At 53.0% G+C, this 25,343-nt stretch overlaps 1 protein-coding gene and 1 non-coding gene across 16 annotated transcripts in view; both read left to right on the plus strand.

The window, feature by feature from the left end:
* The window catches only part of Kifc3 (kinesin family member C3), an 85,483-nt gene that overhangs the window by 46,361 nt on the left and 13,779 nt on the right, over nt 1-25,343 (plus strand). For 6 of the 15 annotated variants that reach the window (XM_087205953.1, XM_087205956.1, XM_087205951.1 and 3 more), the window contains 4 exons: nt 10,670-10,877; nt 13,246-13,388; nt 17,288-17,426; nt 20,127-20,329. In XM_087205953.1, the coding sequence (XP_087062079.1) occupies nt 10,703-10,877; nt 13,246-13,388; nt 17,288-17,426; nt 20,127-20,329 (660 nt within the window). In that variant the 5' untranslated portion in view covers nt 10,670-10,702. Of the gene's footprint in view, nt 1-6,512; nt 6,675-10,669; nt 10,878-13,245; nt 13,421-17,287; nt 17,427-19,535; nt 19,556-20,126; nt 20,330-25,343 lie in introns of those variants that run through there. The other 9 variants (XM_087205966.1, XM_013071602.3, XM_087205965.1 and 6 more) reach the window with 7 other exon arrangements.
* On the plus strand, nt 14,354-14,425 carry Trnaa-agc (transfer RNA alanine (anticodon AGC)). Its single transcript has one exon. It is a non-coding gene; the product is annotated as a tRNA-Ala (tRNA).

Genomic DNA, 25,343 nt, shown 5'->3' on the forward strand with positions numbered 1-25,343 from the left:
TTCTCATCTGTAATGTGGATAATAGTACCCACCTCATAGGGTACTGTAAGGATTAAATATGATCATACACATAAAATACTTAGCATGTGGCATATAGTAAGTGCTTAATAAATAGTACCTTTTTTGAGGACACTGAGCTCAGATAGGTTGTCTCTTCTTCAAGTCACATAGTAGGGAAGCCTGATTAGGGAGCTCCGGTGTAATGGAGGAGGCTGATGAGTCCCCAGCAGCTACCACTCCTGTGCCAGGTGAGCTAAGGGAAGGGAAGGGGGTCCTGGCTTCTCACTGCTCAGGGTCAGGAAGCCTGGTGTCTTCCTGGGGCCTCACAGGTGCACAGGCTGCTGGCACACAGCTAACTGGCAGCCCCAAGGTGGGAACATGTGGCCTACTTAAGGACCTTTCTCTTGTGGCCGGGGATGGTGGGTGAGAAACTGGGCAGGGTGGCTGCAGGCAGCTGGGAAGAGCCTTGATGTATGCTGAGGGAGGAGTGGCCATGGGACAAGAACGGCCTGACCACCCTGGGAGGCAGAGTGGTGCAGGGGCTCAGGACCTGACAGGGACCCAGCTGCTAGAGGGGTACCTCATCACAGGGGCAAGGGCCCCCATAGCCCTCCATCTGGCACCAACCAGCACTCCCTCCACCGCTGTCTGCCGCCTGCCTGAGCCACTCGGCTTTTCTGCCCTGGAAAGCGCTCAGTTCCATCCTTGGCTGGGGCTTTTCAGCAGCTGAGTCTCCTGGTACCCAGATCTCTTCTCTCCGAAAGCACAAGTTGCAGGGCATGAGCAGAGTGCCTGTCTGGATGTGTGCTCCGCAGCAGAGCAAAATCTGAGTTACTGCCTGAAGCTGCTTGGTGGGCTCATGGGTTTGACCCCAGGCTGGGCCCCTCAGGATGGCTGGGGGCATCCGTGTTCACCTAGGACAGGGCCATCTGCACTGTGTGGCTGGGTGTGTCCTGGGCTATCTGCCTGTGGAGATTTACACCACAAGCAGTGCCTCGGAGTTCTTCCCTTTCAATGCCAAGTGGCCCTAACAGGAGTAGAAGGAACCCCTGGCTCTCATTGGCCAATCAGGTTTTTGTGGGTCCAGTGTACCTGTGCCTCTGGCTGGGGGTCCAGTATGCACTGGCGCTGGCACTGACCCTGCAGGGCCGCACCTAAGTGCAGACCCCAGGTTGCCCAGTGCACAGGGCCAGGCTCGGGCAGCAGCAACTTCCACCTTCACTCTCTGGGATGCAGCTGCCCCTGGGACTCTCACCTCTCCCCCAGATTTGGCAGACAGAAGCCACTGAAACCCCAGAGATCCTCTACCCCTTGTTCCCTGTCACCTGGGCACAGGTAACATCAGTAGGTGGGCGGAAGTGGCCTTGTGGGGATGACTAAGAGCCGAGAGCCCACCGTGGGAGGCTGGTTAATCAGCAGCATCAAAATTTCCGTGGCTGTTTGCAAACAAGGGCAGCCCAAAGGGGGGTGGGGAGAGGGAGGAGGCTGGCTAGGAGCTGGCGTGGCTGAAGCTGCAGCTCGGTGGTCAGGGCCTGAGGCTGGGGTTTTCTAGAACAAGACTTTCCCCACAGACACTGTCCCTGCCCTGGCCCCTGGACTTTCTTTCCAGGGTGACTGACCGACTTATTGCAAGAAGCCAGCAGGAAGCTCCAGGGGGAGGTGAGAGCAACCAGGGCTGGTGGCTGCCTGGGCAGAGCCCTCCATGTGCTGCTAGGCTTCAGGGCAGTGGAATGGCATGGAGCCGCCTGGAAAGGTGGCTGGGGACTTGAGAGCAGGTGGGGAGGGGAGCCCAAGCCAGTGCCCTGGCTCCCTCAGGCTCTGCTTGGCTGGCAGCTCCCTTTGCTGACAGCTGTCACTCAGACCTTGCCCTGCATGCCTTGTGCCTCTCAGAAGAACCAGCCAGGGCCAGAATCTGAGATCAAGAGAAAATCTGTAAATTAGAGTGAAAAGTAGTTCTCTTCAAAAAATGCTGCCAACGCCTGTGTAAATTTGGTACAGCCCTTCTGAGCACAATCTGTCGATGTGTCAGAAGCAAAAACAAAATGCAGAGATTCTATTCAGAAAGAGTTTATAAAACAGATAGCCCCTTTCCCCCCCACCCCCTTCCTGGGAATGATGGGCTTGTGTGGGAGGTAATGTTGATAACAATGCTGTATATAAAGGTGAAAACTTGGGTGCTGCTCAGATATTGGCCCACCTGGCATTGTCTACTTGGACCAGGCAGTGCCTCTTTGTGGAATACTATACAGCCACTAAAAATAATAGTTCTTTTTAGTGGTACCCTAGTGCTACATGGGATCTCAGCCTCAATTTCAGTCTGGGGTCTGCAGAAAAGAGCAGGCCTTGATAGAAAAAGTAATATGGACAATCTTTATTAAATCGTGACTAATTTGGCCTGGCCTCCAAACCCACTTCTAATGATTGTTCTGTTCTGTCTCTTTTTACTATATGTTTGCCTGAATGAAAATCTGGGTCAATGACAGTAAGATAAGGGTGGCTTTTCCTTTTCTTGGTTTCTATTACATTTGTGTAGAAAAAAATCAAATTAAAAAAAAAAACACCGTGCAGGGTGTGGTGGTCTGAGATTGTAGTCCTAGCTACTGGAGAGGCTGAGGCAGGAGCATCCTTTAAGTCTAGGAGATGGAAGCCAGCAAGCATACAAAAATAAAATAAATTTTTTAAAAGCCATAAAGCCACCTAGAATTTGCAGCAGATAGAAGTGCATAAGAAAGAGATGGAAAGTAGGAATGAGGTTAATAATGCACAGAATGGCTTATGGGGGGCGAGGAGCTGAGAGCAGCAAGTGAAGCAGAGGGGAGCATTTGTGAGGAGCAGGGAGGGCTTATCTGGCTGTGCTACTCCTGCAGCCATTCTTGCTAAATCTTTTTATTACCTGGTGCTTACTACATTGTTTCTCCAATGCTCGAATACCTCTCATTTTTTTAGACTACAGGAAATGATAAAGGTAAAAATGGCATCCATTTGCTTTCCTCCCGGCATGCAGGAGGGAGGGAATCTCTGCCAAATTCCTTGCAGGGCAGAACTAGGTTTAGTTCCTTTCACCCTAGAGAGTGGTAGGGTCCCACCTGGGTCAGATATAGAGAGGCCACCACTGCCTGGGCTCCTTGCGGGGACCTCTGAAAATGGGGTGATAGTTTTCCCTGTTAACTGGGCTTTTAGGGGAAACCCAGAGGGAGCAGGAAGGGGACTGGGTGAGAAGTGTTAGTCCTTCAAGTATCTGCTGAGCCCCCAGGGCATGGTAGGGCGGACACAGGCAGGAGAAAGTTGAAGTCCAGCCAAGGGTCTCTTCCCAGTTCATGATAATGATTTCCGGGGTACAGGAAGATGCACATTCCAGCCAGCACCTGATGGAGTCAGGATTGCTTAATATGGAACTCTTAATGTCAGAATGTTTTCTTCAAGAAACTGTTAGCTTGGCATGATGGCATGTGGCTGTAGTCGTAGCTACACAGGAAGCTGAGGCAGGAAGATTGTTTGAGGCCAGCAGTTCAAGGCCAGCCTGGGCCACACAGTGAGACCTCATCTCAAAAAAAAAAAAAATCATTACCCAAGATACTGAAAAGATGCACACATTCATAGCTGCAGGGTGCTCCTTACTGACCATACAAATAATTGCTTGAAGTATCCTTTTGCTTCTGGTAGGAAGTTTCATGAATTCACATGGGAAGAAAGTCTGGATATGTTTCATGCACCCTGTTCTTTGAATTCTGCATGCCCTGTGTGTGTTTAGTGAACAGACATGTGACACCATGCCATGTGCTGAGGCTTTTCTTGTCATCATGTCAGGAAAGGGCCCTGCTCCCCAGGAGGGGATGCCCTGGACAGGAAAAGCCATCACAGTCCAGGGTGGGGCCCATCTGCCTCCTGGTGTCTTTGGGCATCCAGGATGATGAATACTAAGCTGGCAGGACTCAAAGGAGAGCAGAAACCAGTCAGATACGAGGCAGGTGGCAGCAGGGTGAGGGCAGCAAGAGGCCTTTGGGTAAGGGGTCACCATTTGCAAAGGGCAGGACAGGATTGGGTCTCAAGTTAAATTGTTCAAACTTGAAAATCATGTACATCTTATTTGTACTTGGCTCTGGGTTTCTATGGGATCAGATCAAACATAATCTGGTTTCATTTCCCCTCTTTGCTGCCCTCCAGGGAAAGGAACCCAGGCCCTTGGTTACATCTCTTATGGATGCATCAGAGGTTGGGGTATCAGGCCCTTTGAACACAAAGATGGCAATGCTGACCTGGCCGGGGAACAGGATGGGCATGGGTATGGATTTGTAGTGTTTGGGCCACCAGCTTCTGTCTGGGGACAGCTACCTCTTTAGCAGAGGAAGAGTTAAAACCAAAGGTTCATGTTCAGATGGTCAGGTTTCTGGCAAATCCTCCACCACCTCTGTGGCCAGGGGAGAGTTGGCAGCTCCATGTAAACTATCAGTGAAGTTTCTGGGATAGAAATGACCTTGGAGTTGGTATGCAGTTCCTGGTGGTAGTGTGTATTTGTAAAACAAATTCCAACAATTGTTTAACAATCAGTTTTTATATTTCAAGTCAGGTATTTCCTAGAATTTCAAAACTGTCTCCTCCCACTTTGTCAGTTCTCTCTTTTCCTTCACAGGTGCTTTGATCTTAATAAACTCTTGTATTTATGCACATGGGATGATGCTCTGTGTGCTTAGATCACTACTGGGCTCACAGCACAGCTCTGACTCACACTGGGTTTGTAAATGAACTTTCTGAGGCTTGGTTTTCATTCCTTAAAAAATGGGGCTATGATGGTGGCCACTTCCTAGGGTGATCAGGGTTAAATCTTGTTTATAAAGAGCTTAGCACAGTGCCTGGCACAAAGTTAGCTTTGAGTAAATGGTATCTATTATGAGCACAGGAAAAAAAGCTGTCCTGAAGTGTTGGCAGCATTCATCTCCAGGAGAGGGATTATGGTTACAATGGACATCTATTATTTTGTAATCAGAGAAAAAAGAACAATAAATGTTATTAACCTAAAAAATCTGGCTTATGCTTTTCTGGAAGGAACCTGTAGTTAATGTCAGTAAAGTAACTCTTAAGACATGGCTTCTGGCTTTATACAAAAACTTTAAAGCAGGTACTATCTACCTGTCCCAATCAGTGAATATGGGCTCTAATAACGGGAGATACTTGATCAGCAATCTTCTGGTCAGACGGGGGTTCTGAGAGAGTAACTCCCATAAGAGGGCTCTCTCTCCCATTGGCTGGAAATCTAACTCCCCAGGGAAGGATTCTAGGAGAGAGACATTTACTCTCTATTGAGCCTTCACTACAGAATCTCAGAAAATAAAACAGGCTCTAACCCAATTCCAGATGGGGGATTGTTACTGTCCTGGTCTGGCATCCAGGCCACTGCGAGACCCAGGCCCTTGGCTCCATCTCCAGAGGAGATTCTTGACTGCCAGCCCAGTGCCCAGGCAGCAGCAGGAGACAACCTCTCCGGTGCCCTCCTGGGCCATCCCCTGCCAAACAGGAAGGGGCAGAATGCCCACCATGCTCGGGTTATCTGCGGGACCATCGGCCTGCGCCAGGCTGGCTTCTGAGTTACTGCTGCCTCCTCCTACACACTGGGGGGCCAGGGGGTGCAACTGGTGCTGACTCCAGAACAAAATGCCGCCTCTGTTCCAGAGACAAAGAACAGAGTGGCTCCTCCGGTCAGCTGTCCCTCTGGCTATCGTCCCCTGCTCTCTTCCAGGCCTTTCCCAAGGCTCCCAGGCACACCCTGAGGAGGGCCTGCTGGGGCTGGGGCTGGGGCTGAGGCTGGGGCTGGGGCTGGGGCTGGGGCTAAGGCTAGGCAGGGAGCTGCTGCCCCCGGGCCCGTTTTCACTGGCGCTCAGGGGGAGGTTTTACCTTAACCCCAGGCAGCTCCCAGCTGAGAGAGCTCCATTTGCTGGGGCAGGGCAGGGTGCGCCAGGGGTCTCCTGGGAAGGAGGCAGCCTGGCCAAAGTGTGGGTGCTGGGGGGGTGAGACCATATATGTGAGGTGCACAGCACGCGTGCCAGAGCACACAGGAACTTGTGAAAGTGTGTACTTGTACCACCTCGTGTGCAAGACCACGTGTGCTTGCTAGAACGGGAAGAAAACATGCTTTCGCTTGAGAGCCTGTGTGCAAAATGTGTTATGTGTGCGTACCGGCTCGAGAGTGTGAAAGTTTTCTACTCGGGTGTGAGGCTGTGGGTACTGGTGCGAGTGTGAGCTGTCAGGAGTCTGCTTCCTGCCCGGAGTGGGACCCTAGAGAGCTCTGAGGGCACTTGTGTAAAGGCATGTGTGCGGCGTGTGTTGGAAGCAAAGGGCGCGAGCCTGTTCAGGAAAGCACGGGCATGTGTGCACCAGAGGGTGAGCACACGTGTGCACCGGCGTGTGCGTGAGGACAAGCGCGAGTGTGTGCACGAGGGCGCGCGCCGCCCCCCTCCCCGCCGGGTACAGCCAGTTGCCATGGGAACGCGCCGCAGCCCGAGTTAATCATTTCCTGTGGAAAGTGTACGGGAGGGGCGGGAGCGGGGCGGGCCGAAGACAGGGAGGAGGAGGCGGCGGCGGCGGCGTGGAGCTGCCTTCAGCCGGCTGGCCGGCCGGGCCAAGCCCCGGGCGAGCCCCCGGTGCTGCAGCGACGCGCGGATCCTTCCTGCGCCAGGCCGGTGAGTAGGGGCCCAGCCGGGTAGGGCAATCAGGCTCCGCCTTGCTGACCGGTTCTGGGTGTCACCTCTGGACCGGACCTGCCCGCAGGAACCCTGTGCTGGACCGGCTTGGGGTCTTGGAGAAGGCTGGGACCCTAGACACATCCCTGCGCGGCGTCCCTTGGTGTCATCCAGCCCTAGGCCGGGACATTGCCCAGTAGCTGGGCTTAGGGGCTGCACGTCCCATGGGATCTCAGCAGCCTCCGAACCCCTTCTCGTTTCATTGACTAGATAGAGCGCAGACCCTACCTGGGAGCCGCCTGTCAATCAGCGCCGCCCCCTCCCTGCAGGGTCTCTCACACCCGCAGGGTTCCAGAGGTCTGGTCATTTCAGTCCCTCCCACCGCTCCTTCTGGGCCGTTGCCTCCCCCAGCCAGGCCGCGGGTAGGGTGTGCTAGCCCAGCCTGGAGATTGGAAGGAGGTCCTTGGCCAGTGCCCTCCGGGACAGTGAGGAATTGAGCCATTGACAGCTGCAGCTGGGGAATCCCAGCAGGCAGGGTGAGCCCAAAAGCTGCCCCCTTCCATGCTGTCCTTCGAGTTAGAGCAGAATTCTGCTGGCTGTAGTGAAGGGCCTGTTCCTCCGTATCCAAATTCTCAAGTACAGTTTGCTGGCCCCCTCCACCCCCCAACACATCTGTCTCAAGGTTGGGAGTTATGACTGCCCCTGGCCTTTCCCCTTCCGTGGTTTCCCTTTTCCCCGGGGCTGGGTGAGTACCCTTTCCTTGCCTGACCGTATTCCCCGTGCCCTTGATAAAGTGGCAGTTTCCTTGGCCGGGGAGAGTCATCTGCTGGAACACAGCTTCAGAATGGGGCCCTGTATTTGCAGTGATTGGACTTCAGGGACACAGGGTGCTGAGTTCTGCTGTCTGTAACAGCACCGGAGAGCAGAGGCTTTGAAATCTGAATTGCCCTGGAAAACCCAGGAAGTGTGACTGTGTGCAGGGCCAAGTCCCAGCCCTCTGACTGCTCTCCCAGGGAAACCGATCTCTCTGCAGTAGCAGTCTGTGGAGTCTGTGCCCCAAACTTTCCAGTGTTCCTAATCTAGGGCAGGAGGGAGGGATGGAGCTCTGCTGTCTTGGCCTAAACCTGGAGAGGCAGGTCCCCACCACTGGAGCAAAGTTAATAAAAATAAAATTTTGAGCTCTTTGTGTATGTCAGTAGTGTTCCAAGCACTTTACATATGCACTGTCTAATTGTTATACCAATGCTACAAAGGTAGACTTCTCTCTATTTTATAAGTGGAAACGAGGCACAGAGAGGCAAAGTAATTTTCCCAAGGACACACTTTTACTAAGCAGATCTAGATTCGGAACCACTCAACCCTCTGAATCCTAGGGCAGTAGAGGTCCCCAGGATACCAGGTCAGATATCCATAACTCATGCAAATGAGAGAGAGAGAGAGAGAGAGAGAGAGAGAGAGAGAGTATTTGCCCTAGAACTCTGGACTTACTGAGATTCCTTGATACTTCTGACCTTGACACCCCTCCAGCTGCTAAATTCAGCTGCTTTTTCCTCTTGGGGATCTAGCACACACCCTTCCTCTTTCTTCCTGACATCTTCCTGGCTGCCTTTCCAACTTCCCTTCCTGATAGCATAGACATGTGGTCTCCATTGGACCCTGTCTCACCCCAGCTAATCTCCCTCCAAGTCTTCTTTCAACTAGGAAGCAGCCTTCTATGCCAGGTACAGGCTCACCTTGCCAGGAGCTGGGCTTGAAGGCAGCCCTGCCTTTCTCCTTCCTCCCCATCAGTCTGCAGGGTTGGTTTCTGCCCATCTCTGTTATACAGCTCAGAGAAAGGGATATGTGGCCATTCCCATAGCTTTTCCACTCCACTCTGGTCCATCTCAGTTTCTCAGTCTGCCCTGTCCTTTGGCTCACATTCCTATCTGCTTTGCAGTGAGACTGTATCCAAGGATCACCTCCTCCTGCTGTCTTCCTCAATCAAGGAAGGAAGAGATTATAGCTTCTTCCATGGCTCTGCCAACTAACATCGGATACCAAGATGATCAGGCCTCCAACCCCTGTACTTGTACTTTTGTTGCTTCTCCATTCTTTCCTGCTTCTCGGTGTGCACAACATGTCAGCTTTCCCCTATTCTAAACCCCACATCCACTCGGTTCCCCCTCTCCTTCTATCTTAGTCAAACTTCCCAAAGAGAAGAAAGTGGGTGCTCCTTCTGTCCCCCTTTCCTTGAGCCCTCCCGAGTCTGCCCTGTGCCCTGCTCAGCTGTCCTCTCCTGAAGGGCTCCCGAGGCTTTCTGCTGTCTGGGCTTTCTTCTAGACATGGCCATCTGCCTGTCCTCTCCTCCGTCTCACTCTCTGGTCACTTTTGAGGACTCTGCATGTGTCCAGAGCTCCTACCACCTCTCTGACCTTCCATACCCTGACCGTTCTTACCTGGTTGCCTCTCTGCTTGCTCAACTTTGGGGGTTGCCTACTGACCTTTGGCAGCAATGGCCTTTAGCTCTGAGTGTCAGTGGCCAGCTGTGACCTCTCTTCCAAGCTTCAGTCGGAGCTCGAGTGTGTATATGTGTGTCATTGCAGAATACTTGGTGTGGGCGCAGAAGGCTGGTGCTACTGGTGGTGTGGGTCCTGCCCTCAGGAAACCAGAAGTTCAACAGATGTATTTGCTGCCTGGCAGAAAGTGGTCACTGCCCAGGGAGCTCCATAGGAAGTCCCTAGGGTGCCCCAACTCACCTTAAAACCAAACTCCATGCCATCTCTCCAGGCGGACTGAGTCTGACACTGAAACTTAGCTTAAAGGACCTCGAGCCTGCTCTGCACACAGTAGGTGTTCAGTAAAGATGTGCAGGGAAGGCTTAAGCTCTGTTCTGCTCATTGGTCGAGTTCATGAAGGACTCACACAGCTTTCTGTCCTGGACCAGTGTTCCATGCCCCACCTCCATTTCCCATACCACCTGGTACCTGGCACGTATCTCTAGCCTCCCCATATCCTGTTCACATCATAAGAGTTAACTGAAATGTTTATCTCCTTTCCAACTGTGAGCTATGAGGCCCTGTCTCTCCTGACCAAAAAAGGGCCCCTGGCAGTTCCCTGGAACATCGTGTGCAATAAATAAATACTTATTAAATGAAAAATGAATGAATCTTTGTATGCCAACACCTGGCAGGGTGGGCAGGGTGGCTCATGTCTGTAATCCCAGCACTTGGGAGGGTGAGGCAGGCCGATGGACGTAGGTTCAAGGCCAGCCTAGGCTGCATAGTGAGTTCAAGGCCAGCCTGGACTACATAGTGAGGCCCTGTCTCCAAAGGGAAAAAAAAAAGTTATTTGCTGTATATATACCTGACTTTCACTGGGCATAGTGGTGTACACCTGTAATCCCAGCACTCTGGAAGGCTGAGGCAGAAAGGTAAAGTTCAAAACCAGTGCAGGCAACTTAGTGATTTAGACCTTGTCTTAAAAATAATGGGGATGGGTGGGCTGGGGATGTAGCTCAGTGCAAAGGCCCGGGGTTCAGTATCCATTACTATAAACAAAACAAAAACTAACTTGCCTCTGGCCTTCTGAGCCCCTACTAGTGACAAGACATGGTCTCTGGCTCTTAGGCCTGGTCCAAGGAACCTGCAGGCTGAGGGCTAAGCACTTGGCTGAGTGTGATTAGAAAATGAGATGTCTGGGAGAGAGGATGGGACTCACCCGGATGCTGGTGATTCCTGGTGCTTCCTCATAGGGGGCTGTGACCTGGCATATCTTCATGCTGCTTGGATGTGGCAGGCACACCTGCCAACTCCTCATCCACTTCTGCGCCTCTCTGTTCGGTAACAAGCACCTTGACACAGAGACAGGCCCAATTTTGTTCTCTGAGCCCAGAGATCCTTGGAGGATGTTGCATTTAGGGTTGCTGTTCTGGCTAATAGGTGACCCGTCCTTCGTGGACCCTTCCAGACGGGCCCTTCAGCGTACATCAAGCTCCTCTCCCCTTATTGTCTCCGCAGGCTGCCCCGGAGAAGGCTGCTAAGCCCCAGGCCATGGTCCCCTCTCCCCGGACCCGGAACCTGGGAGCCACGCCCTCACTGCCCGGCCCGCGGAGAGTGGGCCGGGCCGGGGAGCCGCCAGAGCCCAAGATGGCTCGCCCCGCCCCAGCCCCAGCCAGCCCGGCTGCCCGCCCTTTCTCACACACCGGCTCGGGGAGGTTGAGAACTGGTGAGTCCGCATTTTTAAAATGCCTCTTTATTTCCTTTCCTTCCTCCAGATACCAGAGATGAGACTGAGGTTTCTCGTGGTTCCTAAACTCAGTCCGAGCTGTCAGGTAATTACAGGGTAGCAGCAGGCAGCGCAGCGCCCAGGCGGGCAGGGAGCTTCAGTCAATCTCGCAGGAGGAGGCTCCGGTGTGGGTTAAACTTTAACAGTTCAGGGAGCAGGGAGAGTCGACCACGTTCTCGCTGACCCTGCCGGGTTGGGGTTCTGCGGTCTGCCCGGCACACATCTGGGGGCTCTCTCTGGTGCCCGCCCACGGCTGTAAACAAGGTAGGTGAAGCGCTGGGCGCTGGGCATGGCGCTGACACTTGATCCCGCCTGGACTCGCCCTGGACGGGCTTGAGGAGCACAGTGAGACTGCTCGGAGCGTGGCCTGGCTGGCTTTGGGTGCTATGAGCTCAGTTTTAGGTGTCGCCCTGGTGGCTTCTGTAGAGATCCCCATAGCAGGTGTGCAGGGGAAAGGGTCCTGGAGTCTGGGCCCCTGGTGTCCCCTGGGGAGCTGTCGGTGCCAATTGGACTTTCTGGGTCATGTCCCCTGGTAAAGGGACGTCAAGGAGTGAGCGGCTCCCCTGATTCCGGGTGGAAGCTGGACTGTTGGGGCTGGAGAGCCCCCTGTGGCCCCTTGCTGAGTTTCCTGGGGGCAAGTCCCAGGGACCGAGTGGGGGGACAGGGCTTTCCAGTGAGATCCCTTCAGGAATCTGCTGTCTGTCGCTGCTGACCTGCAGGGACGGGTTTAGCTTTCCAGCCTGTTCTTCAAGCCTCTCCTTGGACAGAAGGGACACTGAGGCCCAGAGAGGGCACATAGCAAGTTCCTGTTCACCCCTCTTCCACCACCACTGCATTTGTGGTGTCAGAGAAGCCAGAGCAATGCCTTCCAAGGTCTCCCCGCTTCTGTGGTTCCCTAGGGCTGGCTGCTCCTCAACAGTAGGGCCAGGCTGGGAATGACCCTGGGGGTCCCCAGGAAAAGCTGGGGGTCAGGCAGACCCAGCTGTTTGAAAAGGGCAGAATATGGGGTCCACCCCACCAGGTTGTCCAGAGAATTATAACTGTAATGTGAACGAGTGTGACCTTTCTGGTTAAAAGAGAGAGAGAAGGAAAATAAGAACATTTTTCCTTGGAAAACCTAAAAAAAAATTTGAAAAGAACAACAACAAAAAAAACCACAGGGAAAAAAAAAGGTCAGCATTTTGTATAGCTCCTTACAATTTTGTGTGTGCATCTGTGTAGGTCTTTAAAATGAATATTATGACCACACAGACATTAATGTACTTAAAAGTTTGACATGGGTCAGATAAACTGTGAAAGGCAGGCGTCTGCCGCTGGGGAGGGTCTCATCCCTGGCCTCTCTGAGTGCCCTCACCGACCCCTTCAGGCCCCCCACCCCCACCCTAGGGGGTCAAAGGCAGTGGGTGGGTCAGCCCCAGGGCCTTGAATACTGGCTCTGTGTGACCCCAGGCACATCCTTAACCATTCTGGACTGGCAGTTCTTCCCCTGGGGTTATGCAGAGCCCGGGGCAACTTTGATCATCAGGGCCTGTATGTGGGGGCACTTCCTGTATGTTTAGTATCTTGTAGGCAACTTAATATGCCTCCTCTTTTCTGATCCTCACCACACGACTTTAGGGTTGGCTTGTTCCCTGCCCCCCGCCCCCCCCCATTTTACTGACAAGCAAACTGAGGGTTGGAAGGACCTGGGAAGCATTTGCCCAGTGGCTACAGTCAGATGGGATCGAGTCCCGGGGCAGGGAGTCCACAGTTTGCCAACCTGTTGGTCCCACAGGCTGTGGTGGAGGGGTAGATGGGGAGGAGGTTTGCCCAGTCAGCAGGGCTCTGTGTCAGAGCCCAAGGGGATGCTCTTTTTCTGGTCCTAAGGATGCTTTGGGGGACAGCACAGACCAGGCCACCCACTGTGGGTTTGGCCTTAATGAAGGCAGGGCAGAAATTGCCAGCTAGAGGCAGCCTGGGTAATGAAGCCACAGCCCTGGGGTGCACCTCCCAGGGTGGTGTCAGCTTCTTTATGCTGCTGTCTCTAGAGAGAGCAAGAGTGGGTCCCCAAAGCCACTGTGCAGAGATGGGATCCCCCTGCAAGGTCTTGTGTGCCCCTTCAGAAGAGAATCTGGGTTGCTTTTGGTAAGAAAGGGCAGTGCTTGTCCCCGCCAGGCCTTTCTTGCACTCAAGGCAGGGGTGTGAGGGCGTGTGAGGCGCTCCTGGTCACGCCTGGGGAGGGTGTGAAAACTGAGCCCAGCCGAGGCCCTGACCAGTGGTCTGTGGCCAGTGCTTTGACCGTCTCACTTATCTCTCTGTCCTGGGACAGGGCGTGGAAAAGACACAGTGGTTGGCAGTGACGAGGACTCCAGTGCCCGAATTGCAGCTCGCCCGGCCCTAGGACAGTGCCGAACCCTCAGCGGGGACTGGGCAGGCCCTGGGAGTCCCCGCAGGCTCTACCTGACCGTGCGGGTAAGCACTGGGCCTTCAGCAAGACAAGGCGGGTGAGTGGGGCAGGGTGCCCTTTAGTCCTCTGAGCTCCAGCAGCTGGGTCCGGGACAGGGTTCTTCAGACCTGCCTTGCAACTCTCTGCCCCGCTCCTCACAGCCGGTCTGGTCCTGAGCCTGCTTGGATGGGGCAGTTTGCTTGTACGGTATCTCAGGGAAGATCTCATGGGAGGTGACAAGCTTTTTGGCCACTCCCTGGCTGAGGTGTTGAAGTGTTGAAGCAGAAAATATGGGGCCTTTACTGAAATGAGCAGGGCCTGGAGTATTGGGAAGACAAGTTGGCTTTGGGTAGCTGTTTATTTCCACTCAGGTGTGAGACTAGGGACCATACTTATATTTCCTTGTTTGAAGTGCAAATCCAAAGCTAGGTAAGGGGCTTCACCAAATCTTGGGATTTTTCCCTCCTACCATTACCACTGATTTTTAAAAGGCAAACTTTACATATATGTGTGAATTTGATTATAGAAATAGTACATAAAGATAGCAGTATAGTGGTTAGTGTTTGTTAAACATTGTTCCTGAACATAGGGATTGTGTATCTCATATTCTCATATAATCCTCGTAACTATCTCAAGATAGTTACTGTTTTATCTGAGGTTTAGAGATGAGAGCATACAGATTCAGAGAGGTTAAATAATTCGTTGCTGGTCACAAAGTAAGCTGGGGTATGAACCACTGAGCACAGCTAACTTTGTAATACATGATGTAAAGAATTCACATTGTGCAATTCTACTCAGTACTTGAAACTGAATGCCTCTCGTGATCCCCTGTCTTGAGAAATCTACTGTGATGTACTTGGTGCTTACTCATTTATTGTTCCTATGTAACTGCTTATATTTATAGCCTGTCAGTATATAGAGAACTCCCTATTCTTTTAAACTACTTCATAATACTCTACTTGAGGTTTTACCATAGGTTATTATTGGTCTAGGGGGTGTAGCTCAGTGGTAGAGCTCTTGCCTAGCACGTTTGAGGCCCTGGGTTCAATTCCCAGTACCACTATATATCAGTATATAGATTTTTTTCCCCCCTCTACCTTCTTCTCTGTATTGTTTCTGATTATGGTGAACCCCTTAAGTATTTGTACACCTCTGGCTTTGAGTAATTTCCAGAGCATCATGAGCTCTGCCCATTTTTAATCCATATATTCATTGAAGAGTTACATATGAAAGGCCTACTATGCACCAGTGTGTGCTAGGTACAGGGATACAGGGAAGAGAATAAACATTTGACAGTCCAGCAGGGATGCCAGAGTCAGGTAATGATCATGAATGCAAACCAGATAAGAGCCATAAATGCAGGGGCAGAGGATGAAGTACTGGGTTGTGTTGTTGAGGCCCTAGGAAAGGGTGTGCCTGACAGCCCCACCCCTCAAATCCTTCCTCATGCTCTTCTGACATCCACATGGAGAGATTCTCCTCTTCCCAGAAGCTGCATGTGCATAGAGCCTTGAAGGAGCTATGTACAGACCATGGGCAAGAGAGGGCTGGGTAGCACATACCCTTGCAATGAATCCTCTCCAGTATGGACAAAAGCCCTGGGCTGGGCACCATGTGACCCCAACCCCTGATTTGAGTAGGAGCCCAAGGATGATGTTGCTTTAGGGGCAGGCTTGTGTCCCATGGTGTTTCCTAGCCCTTCTCACAAGATTCATCAGAAAACTAAACCAGATGGTCCTTTTATCTGTAAGGACTGCAGGAAAGCCAGTCTGGTCAGAGAACAGTTAAAGAAACCAGAGAGCTAGTCTTTGCCCTGACTTGGACCACTGGTATTTAAATTGGGAGGCTGTGGTCGGGAATGAAGGCCTCCAGTTGGGTGGTGCTGTGCTCTTGAGCTTTGATTATGGGGTGTTGGGGTGTACTTCCGAGGCCTGGGGTCAAAGATCTGCTGAGGCTCTCAGAAGCTTCAGCCGGCCTCCAACCTCCACGCTGTTCACTTCCCTCTGGGGCCCCGTAGAGCTTTATCACGTCAGGGTTGTGAATGTGGGGCCGGAGTGGGTCGCAGTCACAGCAGAGCAGCCCATAGGCTTAGGGACCCCCAGCCTCCAAGACACCCTCAGAGGTGCTACAAAAATCCCAGCCCCAGGCTGTCTGCCTTCCTGTGCCTTGGCCAACAGGCCAGAAATAGTGTAAACTTTGCTCTGGTCGACAAATGGGAACTTCCAGCTGTTGCTGTCGCTGCCATTGCCAACAAACCTGCTCGTGATGGTGTGGCAGTTGGTCAAAGGGTGGAGACAAAATTAAGTCAGCGGGAATCTTCCAAACTACAAGGGCTTTGCTTCCCAGCTTGGAATCGAGAGGACATGAGTGAGAGTGGATGGCAAACTAAGGACCCTGCTGAGGTCGACTTTCCTCTTCTTTCCCAGTTCTTTTTACTGGCTTTTTGATGATCAAAGTTAAAAAAAAAAAAAAAAAAAAAGGAGTTACAGAAATAGTAATCACAGCTGCCCTATGTTGTGCTGTTACTGTGGACCAATCTGTTTTGCTTTACTGCCGCAGTTGTGCCACACAAGCGCTAGGGGCGCTGTTATTATCCTTTCTAATTTAAGGAGAGAAATGGGGCTTGAGGGAAGGTAAGTACAACTGTAACTTACAGCCCCACCGCACACAGGTAACAACAGGTGGTCCACCCAGGCCTTGCCCATTGCAGACTGTTTTTTTTTAAATTTTGTTCTGTTTTGTTTTGTGAGATAGGGTCTCACAGCGCAGTTCACCCTGGCTTTGAACTCAATATATAGCCCAGGCTAGCCTTGAACTTGTGGAAATCCTCTTGCCTCGGCCTCCTGCATGCTAGGATTATAGGCATGCACCACCACGTCTGGCCAGACTTTTTAAAACATACCATTTGTCTGTTTTGAATATAGAGAGCTCAAAGACATACATGTGCTTCTGTGATCTCGCTTCCCAGATACCCCTATTGATGTTAAGAAACAAACAAAATGCTGTAGATGTTTACAAGGTGAAAACTTCAAATGCCAGACATACTCAGAGTGAACTGGACAGCCACCTCCTTTCCCTTCCTCCTTCCCATGGTGAAGTTTCTTTTTATTCTTCAAAAGCTTAAATGATGCCTGCTTCTACTTAGTCACTGCCCAGCACCACAGCCTCCCATAGAGAGCCACCATCCTTCTATTTCTCTAGATTGTTTTCTATACCTGTTACATGTTTACCGCTCTCAAATGGGTCACACTTCCACATGGTTCTGCATCTTCCTATGTGGCTCATTGGCACTTCTTTCTCCTCTTCCTTTCACTCCCCTCCTGCCCATCCAATGGTCTGCTGTGTTCCCACTTCCTTTGTCTCCAAACCTCCTTGATCTGGAGGCGGGGGTCCCATGGTCCCTAGAGAGCCACATGGGGTGGGGAGAGTGGAGGAGGCAGGGGTGCCCTTCCCCTGCTTAGCTGGACTTGGGCGCAGCCTCCTAGTCCTCAGGGTGCCATCTGGAGGGGGGAGGCTGTTTGTCGGGGTGGCAGCAGGTCATGGCATGGGGTGGTTGCCCTGAGGTGGAGGTGCGTGTGGTGGGGTTGGATAGCTCCCTGTGGTCAATGGGACCTGCAGGGTACTGGCTGGTGATTTGTACCCAGCGAGCCTCCAGGGCTGGCCCAAGCTTGACCTGAGGACTTCAGGTCCGAGAACCTTCTTTGCTAGTACAGAGACCTGTGGCAGGAGTATGTACTGCCACTGTCTTGCTGTGGGATCTCAGGCCACTTCCTTTTACCCAGGCCTCATTGTCCCCCACCTGCACAGTGAGGGCTCGACCCACTGGCCTGAGGACCACAGCAGCTCCAGAGTGCACCATCCCCAGTCCCAAGGTCCCTCCCTGGCACAGCCCCTTCATGTGAGGATTCTGGTTGTGTCTTGGCAGCAAGCCCTGCAGGACAAGGGGTGCAAGAGCAAGAGTCAGGGGACGAAAGAAGACAATCTCCCGAAGAGGCAGGCGCTGGTCCCCAGGCGGGACCGAGAGGCCCTGAAAGCTGGTGCTGCCACGAATGTAGAGAAAACAGGTAAAGGAGGGCTGCCTGCTGACCTGGAACAACACCCTGGCAAAACTAGCACAGGAGGGAGGCTCTTGTGGAGTTCGAGATGTCCCCACACCTCTCCCTTCCACCCCCCAGGGTGGCTAAGGCAGACTTTGGCCACCTTACTTGACACAGAGTGGAACTCCGAGACTCTAGCCTGCTTCTCCCGGATCCAGGGACTGTGTCCCCTGTCCCTTGCTTCTCCCCAGTGATAAGAGGCCTTGGCCAGCGGGGGCTAGGGTTGAATTTCCCTGCTTTTTGTCTTTTCCAGGCACCTGTCAAAAGCAGGGCACAGGTGGCAGCCTCCCAGACGCCACTGCCTGCTGAGAGGCCTGGCTCCTTCCCCTCTAACCTGGGCCCGTGGGGGTCTAAGGCTCCCAAGACAGGGATTGGATTCTCTAGCCTCTAGGCTGAGAGAATGGAGCTGGCAGCTCCGTTCTTCCCCAGAAAGGATGGTTCTGAAAGATTCTCCAGGCTCCTTTTGTAGTCTCACAGCCTATGCCAGGGGTCCTAGCAGCAAGCCCAAGCACATAGAGAACCAGGAAAGAGCATCCACAAGAGTCCAAGGGGAAGCCCAGAGGAAAGGGCCCTGGACTTCCTGTTGTTTCCTTCATCCTGTGGCTGAAGGTTAATCTGTGTGTCTGAACTTGCTGGGGTCTGGCAGGAGTCCGCCCTTCTTTGAGGTTATGCCAGAGCCGGGTTCCCAGATGTGGGATCTGGCTGAAGTATGGGCAGCAGGCTTTGGGAGGGAACATCATGCAGCCAGTGAGGCAGGCTTCCCTTCCAGGGTAGCAGAGGTGCTGAGAAGAAGAAGGCCAGGTCCTGCTGGGCTGAGGACTGGCTCTTGCCTGTAGGCCAGGCTCCCACGGTCCCTGAGCCCCGGTCCTGTGATGGGTGGCACCTGTGAAAGGATCTTCCAGGTGGCCCTGTGCTCTCACCTCCTCCTCGCTTCTTCCCTTCTTCCACTGTCGCTTAGCTTCTCTGAGACCTTTTTTCTCCGTCTGGGGCTCCCCAGGCTTTGCAGCCCCCAGAACGAGCCCAGGGCCTGGTGTTTCAGGCATTTGTTGACAGAACAACGTCTGGGTGACAGGGCTCTCTGAGGCCTCATTTCAGCCCCGTGGGCTGTAACAGTCACCCACATCACAGACCCCCAGGGCTCCAGGCTCCTTTCAAGCCTGCTTTCTGGGCTTGGCACACTGTCCCCATTCACCTAGGAAGACCCTGGGGGGCCCCTCCCACGCACCTCTCAAGTGGCAGAACCAGCTCCCCAGCTGGAGTCCAGTGCCCTACCTCCTGCACGACAGCAGTCAGCCAGGGCAGAGGGCCACCAGGGTCACATGCCACCCATGGCAGCCCCATGTGAGGGCCTGGAAGCCTCTGTCTGCCCTCACTCTTTCTAGAACAGGTCACAGAAGCTCGGGCAGCTCTGTGTGACTTGCACGCTGTGTCACATGCAGGCCTCAGAGCCAGGGCCACTGTCCAAGCAGGGATTGCCCAGCCCCGGCTCTCTGGAAGGAAGGAAAGCTGGCCGAGAGTGTTCTGGTTCTCTCTAGGCAGACCATCCTCCCCATCCATGCTCTGGGGCCAGTTCTGAAATAGTCCTGCCCGTGCCCAAGACAACCGCAACCTCCCTGCTCCCCTCTCCTGCACCTCCAGTCTCCTTTGTAGAGCCCTGAGGGCCTCTTTGCCTTTTGGTCCAAGCTGCTGACCTGTCAGGTGCAGGTGGCTTCAGTCACAGAGTCTGGGAGCCCCTCACCCCTGAGAAAGCCTAGAAGCCCTGGCCTCAAGGCCAGGTGGGAAAATTTGTTGGTCAAGACCTGGCCTCTTTGCTCTTGGACACTCTACCGTCTCTGTTTGGGCCACTGAAGGGAGGAGCCCCCCCCATCCTCCTCTGTCCTTTGTCCTTTTGTCCCCTGACCCACTGGCCAGCTCCTGCCTGCGGAGACCATGCTCAGTCTTGGTGCTCTGGCAGCGAGCTGTGACAAGCACCCCAGGCCTCGTTAGCAGGTATGGGCCTCAATTCCATGTCTGTTTGTCTCTCTTTTGCTCCTGGTGACAGGACAGTGGAAGGCCGTGGGAGGAGGAGGACTCAGGCCAAGGCCCTGTCCAGCTTGGTACTTGTCCCTTTCTTGTGCTGGTGTGGTCCCCATGTGCAGGTGTCACCCTCAGTGCTGGCCTGGCTGCCCCTGCCCCATGTGCTGGTCTGCCCGTGTCCTGGTCTGTTGCACTTGCACATACTCCTCTTGCCCCACTCTGTGCACAGGTGACCACTTCTTGCAGGGACAGCTGAGGACCCTACTCCTCTCTTCTGTACCTTGAAAGAGCTTGAAGTTGAAAGCAGTCATTTCCCCCAAGCACAGTGTTTCTAGGGTGAAAAATCTGTCTTTTTTGTGTCAATGGCCTGTGAGCCACAGAGAGGGGCTTGACCTTCAGGCATGGAATATGTGCTTTGAGAGCAGTCAGCAGTAATTGCTTTCCTAAGCTTTGGCCCGGGCAATCCCATCCCCCAGAAACTGCCTGCTGAAGTCCCCCCCGGAGACCCGTGCTGCCACTGCCTCCAGCCCTCACCCACCCCTACCTGCCTGCACCCCATTCCCATTGCAATGGTCTGTCCTGCCACGCTGGCCCCTCCTCTGCCAGCAGGACCTCCACATCCCTGCTGATCAGCCACTACTTTGCTTGTAGGTGGGCGGCTCTTTGGCAAAGGGAGGTGCTCGAGCCTGCCAGGGTCGCCAGGGGCGGCCCCTGAGGTGCATAGGATGGTGGAGGCCATGTCCCAGCTTCAGAAGGAGAAAGCTCAGCTTCAGGAGGAGCTGGCAGTCCTACGGGAGAGGCTGGCCCTCCACGACAGTGACCAGCAAACCACAACCACCCAGCTGCAAAACCAGGTATCTGGGGAGGTAGGGATGGGCAGAGACCACTGACCACTGTGGAGCAGATCAGAGGACATTGCAGGGACACCTGGACGCCACCAGGCCAATGGCATAGGAGAAAATGGAGTCTCCTCTCCTGGCTTGGGAAGATGCTAGAGAAAGAGGTGGAGTAAATCAGAGGCCCTGGGATTCCTTCTGATCATCTTCTTGCTAGGGGACAGGGACACTTGTGCTCTGAGGCCTGTGCTCAGTCCACCCTTTCTTCCACAGTGGAAGAAAGGGCAGGCAGCCCGAGGGGACAAAACCACTGCAGTCAGTCACCCCACATGCACAGCGCCCCAGGAACCAAGAGCTTGAGTCTCAGGAAAGGTGCAGGCCAATGACCACGTGTGGGAGGAGGATGCTGCCAAATACCCAGAAATGAGGCAGAGCTCCCTAAGTTTATGCCAGGAGTACCGTCTCCCTTGTCAGCTGTCCAGGAGGAGTTTGGAGACCCTGAGCTGGGAACTTCACACCCCATGGGGCTGACACTGGCCCTCCTCTGTGTGCCTGGCTGCTTCACTCTTCTCTTTCTGTCTCCATGAAGCCCCCAGGCTCTGCTCCTCACTCGCATGGTTGTTCCCTGTCTCTGCGGCTGTCTGACCCTTGCCACTTGCCCAGGGTCCCCAGCTCCATGTGCCACATCATCCCCACATAGGGTCCCTGAGTTCTCAGCCAGGCTCTCTGATGACAGCCCTGCCTTCAGGTGGGGCACACTCTTCCTCTGTCACTCGAGCCAGCCCAGAGTTGACTTAAATGTGTGTCCCATCTGCTGGAAGGAAGTCACCAGGGCTGGGACCTGGCCTCAGTTCTGGGGAGCAGGTTGTTTGCTTGCACCTCGAGTCAGCAGCATTTCTTCTGGCTCCTTTCCAGAGCACTCTGTCCTGCCCCCACCCCTTGCTGACTTGGGCAGGCCTCCTTGGGGTGTTCCCCTGTGCTGTGTCTCTTACATCCTCTGCCCGTTGCTTTAGTCTCTGGGTCTGTCTACTCCGTAGCAGCAGCTCTTCCCAGGCAGCTCTGTGTCTGTTCACCTGCTGCTCGCCTGTCTCCTTCCTTGTGTTTGCAGGAGCCTCTTGATCTGGGCACGGGGGATGCCCAGGTAGACTTGCAAGCTCCTTCACCCAGAGGCTTGAGTCTGGGGAAGGTGGACATTTGCTGTGTCCATGTAAAGTGGGCAGACTGACAGGGCTCTGCAGGGAAGACATGCACGTCGGGGGATGTGATGCCCTGGTGGAGGGCTGGAGCTGAGGTCTGGCACAGAGCATTCTGAGCTGAGGGGCAGCCCGTGCAAAGGGACTGTGGCAGTGGAAGGACTGGACTCCAGGACAGCCTTGGGGGCTGTGGTTGGTTCAGGGCCCAACCTGCATGATACACATCTTGCCCAAGGCCAGAGCTCAGCAGCAGCAATGGCTCCTCCAGTCAAGGCTACCCTTGGTGGCTCTTTACTTTTCAATCTCAGTTTCCCTCTCTCTTTCTCTATTAGTTTCATTGAGATAGAGTTTATAAACCTTAAAATTTATGCTTAAAGTTGGTCAATTCCATGGTTTTAAGTGTGTGTGCGATGTGCTTGATTGATTGAGACAGGATCTCACTATGTAGCTCAGGCTGGCCTTGAATTCACTACATAATCCAGGCTGCCCTCAAACTTGAGGTGATTGTCTTAATTACCTTTTTTGTTGTTGTTGCTGTGCCAAAACGCCCAACACCCAAAGTTAAAGGAGGAAAGGTTTATTTTGTCTCACAGTTTGTAGAGGTTTCAGTCCATAGCTGTCTGGCTCCAAGGCAGGGTGGCATGGCAGAGGGGTATTGCAGAGTTCATGGTAGGCAGAAAGCAGCAAGCAGCAAGCAACAAAGGACAAATGCAACTCCAGCCCTTTTTAATTTTTATTTCGAGACAGGGTCTTGCCAAGTTACTCAGACTACCTTCAAACTTTTGTTCTTCCTGCCTCAGCCTCCTAAGTAGCAGACATCATCATACCTGGCTAAATGGGTTTTAACAACTTTTTTTTCCCTTTAATTGTCAAGATCTACTTAGTTGTCTTTGAGCCCTACCCCTTAGTCTCCTCAGGAAAGCCCAGCCTGCCCTGCTCCCCAGATGATGTGGGAGGTCTGAATGGGCCTGTGCACTTCCTGCCTGCAAACTCTTTTTCTGGAACTTTCTTGGGAGATGTGTGTGAATGAAAGGTCTGTGAAGGCAGAGACTTTTGTCTCTTCGCAGCTCTCTGGAGGGTCTGACCCTGTGGGGACAGGCCTCAGGCTGGGATCAAACCCTGACTTTGGCACTGCCATTGGCTGTGTGTGGGGCTAGTTACCTACCACTCTGTACCTCAGTTTTCTCATCTGTAAAGCAGTCATAACAGTTCTGGATGAAATGATCCCCGGCAGGTTACCGGTGTTGCCACCATCACCTGGAAGTTTTGGATTTGGAATCCTGGGAGCTCAGTTCTATTCCCAGCTGTGCCTCTTACCAGCCGTGCCACAGTAGGAAGTGAACTCCTCTGTGAGCTCTGGTTCTCTGTCTCCAAACTGGCTCTGTAGTCATTGGATGGATCCATTGTGAGAGTGGACAGAAAAATGGACGGTGAAGTACGGTACCTTGTGGGTGTCACCCCCACAAGCTCTGTTTTCTCATTGGCTTCACTGTTTTAATCAAAATTCATTGCAAATATTTAAATCTTAGTTTACATAGAAATCTAGGCTTTGTTTTTGTCATAAAACTTGGAAGCGGAAAAAAAAAATTGGAAGCTGCAGCTCCCCTGGGCCAACATTCCCATGTGGCAGCCACTGCCCACAGTTCCAAGTGAGAATCCTTCTGGGCCCCTCAGCCCAGCCCAGCAGCCTCCACTCTTAGCAGCCTCACCCACAGAGCCTGTGCTACCTGCCTCTTGTTTATTTAGCATTCATCCTGCATGTATTTACTGAGCACCTAGTATGTGCCAGGCACTGTTGAGTTAGTTCAGTGCTGAGCACTGCAGACAAAAGTCTCTGCCTTCACAGACCTTTCATTCTGGTACACGTTGAATATCCCTAACCCAAAAATCCAAAATACAAAATGCCCCAAATTGAAACTTTGTGGGTCGACATGATACCACAAGTCTGATGCCTCAGAGAGCACAAAAATATTTATTTCATGCACAAAAGTATTTAAAATAATGGGTAAAGGGCTGCGGATTTAGCTCAGTGGCACCGTGCCTGCCTTGCAAGTGCAAGGTCCTGAGTTCAATCTCTGGTACCAATAAATAAATAAAATTAAATAATGTGTAAAATTATCTTATGCCTGGGGATTGTGGTAGAACTCTGCAATCCTACCAATCAAGAGGCTGAGGCAGGAGGACCATGAGTTCAAGACCAGCCAAAGCAACTTAGGAAGACCCTGTATAAAAATAAAATTTTAAAAGAGGTAGGAACATAGCTCATGCTAGAGTGCTTGCCTAGCATTCACAAGACTCTGGGTTTGATCCCCAGGACTGCAAGAGTAATCTTCAGGCAATGTATGTAAAGGTTATGAAACATAACTGAATTTTGTGTTTAGACTTGGGAGTTCCATCCCTGAGTGGGACTTATATAGCCAAATATTACAAAATCTGAAAAAGTCTAAAATCAGAAACACTATGGTCCCAAGCATTTTGGGCAAGGGATATTCAATTCATAACTGCACATATGTGCTGGGCAGCACCGTGGCAGTTCACATCTATTATTTCATTTAATCTTAAGACAACTTCAGTGAGGTCACCTCTGACACAGATGATGAAACTGAAAGGTATAGAGCTCAGGAGTCTTGTCCAAGGTGAGTAAGGTGAAGTCTGAATTAGAATCTGGTTTAGGCATCTGTTTTTTCCAACTGCTAGTCTTGCCACCCCCCTCCCCCGCCATCCCCGCAGAGACACCGTGTGGACAGGCTACACGGGCCTGGCCAGTGGTTACATGGCCAGGATTTGGCCTCCTGGGTGGGAGATGTGTTGGGACAGGTTGGGGAGGCAGCTGTAAAACAGGGGATCCCCGGGCTTTGTTTTCTCGAGGGCTTCCCCCATCAGCAATGCCAGGGGAGGAGCCCCCTTTGCCTGGAAGATGGCTGACTTAGGCAGCCCAGCGTGGTGGGAGGCCGGGAGGTAATCAGCAGGAGCAGACAGCTGAGAAAACAGAGCCAGCAGGCGGCCCCACCTGCTGTTCTGCCTATGTGTAAATGCAGGTTTGTGTCAGTTCAGCAGACAGCATCCCCCCACTCCCCCCACCCCTGTTGGGCCCTGTACCATGACTCAGTTTCTCTGGCTGGTGAAAAGCTTGGGCCAGGGAGGGGTGTTGCCCCCACCTAGCCCTGGCTTGACCTCCATGCTACCCTGGGACCATTTCCTTGGCCTGGTCTGGAGGCTGCTTTCTCCTGCATCCTGTCTCTCTGGCTCAGGAATGTTTGTGCTGTCCCTTTGCAGCTGCTTCAAGTATTTATTGAAGACCTACTGTGTGCTGGCCCAAGACCCTCCCCTGGAGGACCCCTCTCACTCCCTGCTCTGTGCTCTCCCCACTCCCAGCCCCATGTCTGTTTTTTCTCACTTCTGCCTGCTTTCCTTAACTCTGCTGGACCTGCCTACTCTGCCTTCTCATTCAGGAGAAAATTTGGCATCGTCCCCCAAGCCCTCCCAAAGCCGGCCCTGGGGGTTGGGGAACAAGGGTCCCTTTCCTGGCAGTGATTTCTTATTTTTTCCAGCCCTGAATGGCGCCTGGCCGTAGGGCCGGAGAGTAGTTGAGTCATGTGTGCTGACTGCTTGGGCCATGGCTACGTTGGCCAGGGTGCCCCGTGGGGTCGGTCTGCTGTGTCTCAGCTGGGTCCCCCTGCTCTGCTGCCTGCTGCCCAAGCCCAGCAGTGGCTTAGGGTGTGGTGTCTCTCACAGTCCCTTCCTCAACTCCCCTCCACCTCCTGTCCCTTCAAAGCCACCTCCTGGGCCCCCTCATGGACTCCTCCACAATCCCAGGCACACAGGTTCCCAGGTTCCCA

The sequence above is a fragment of the Heterocephalus glaber genome, unplaced genomic scaffold (assembly GCF_053883595.1).
Source record: "Heterocephalus glaber isolate CG9 unplaced genomic scaffold, H.glaber_assembly_v1.0 deba00000071, whole genome shotgun sequence".
Taxonomy (NCBI): domain Eukaryota; kingdom Metazoa; phylum Chordata; class Mammalia; order Rodentia; family Bathyergidae; genus Heterocephalus; species Heterocephalus glaber.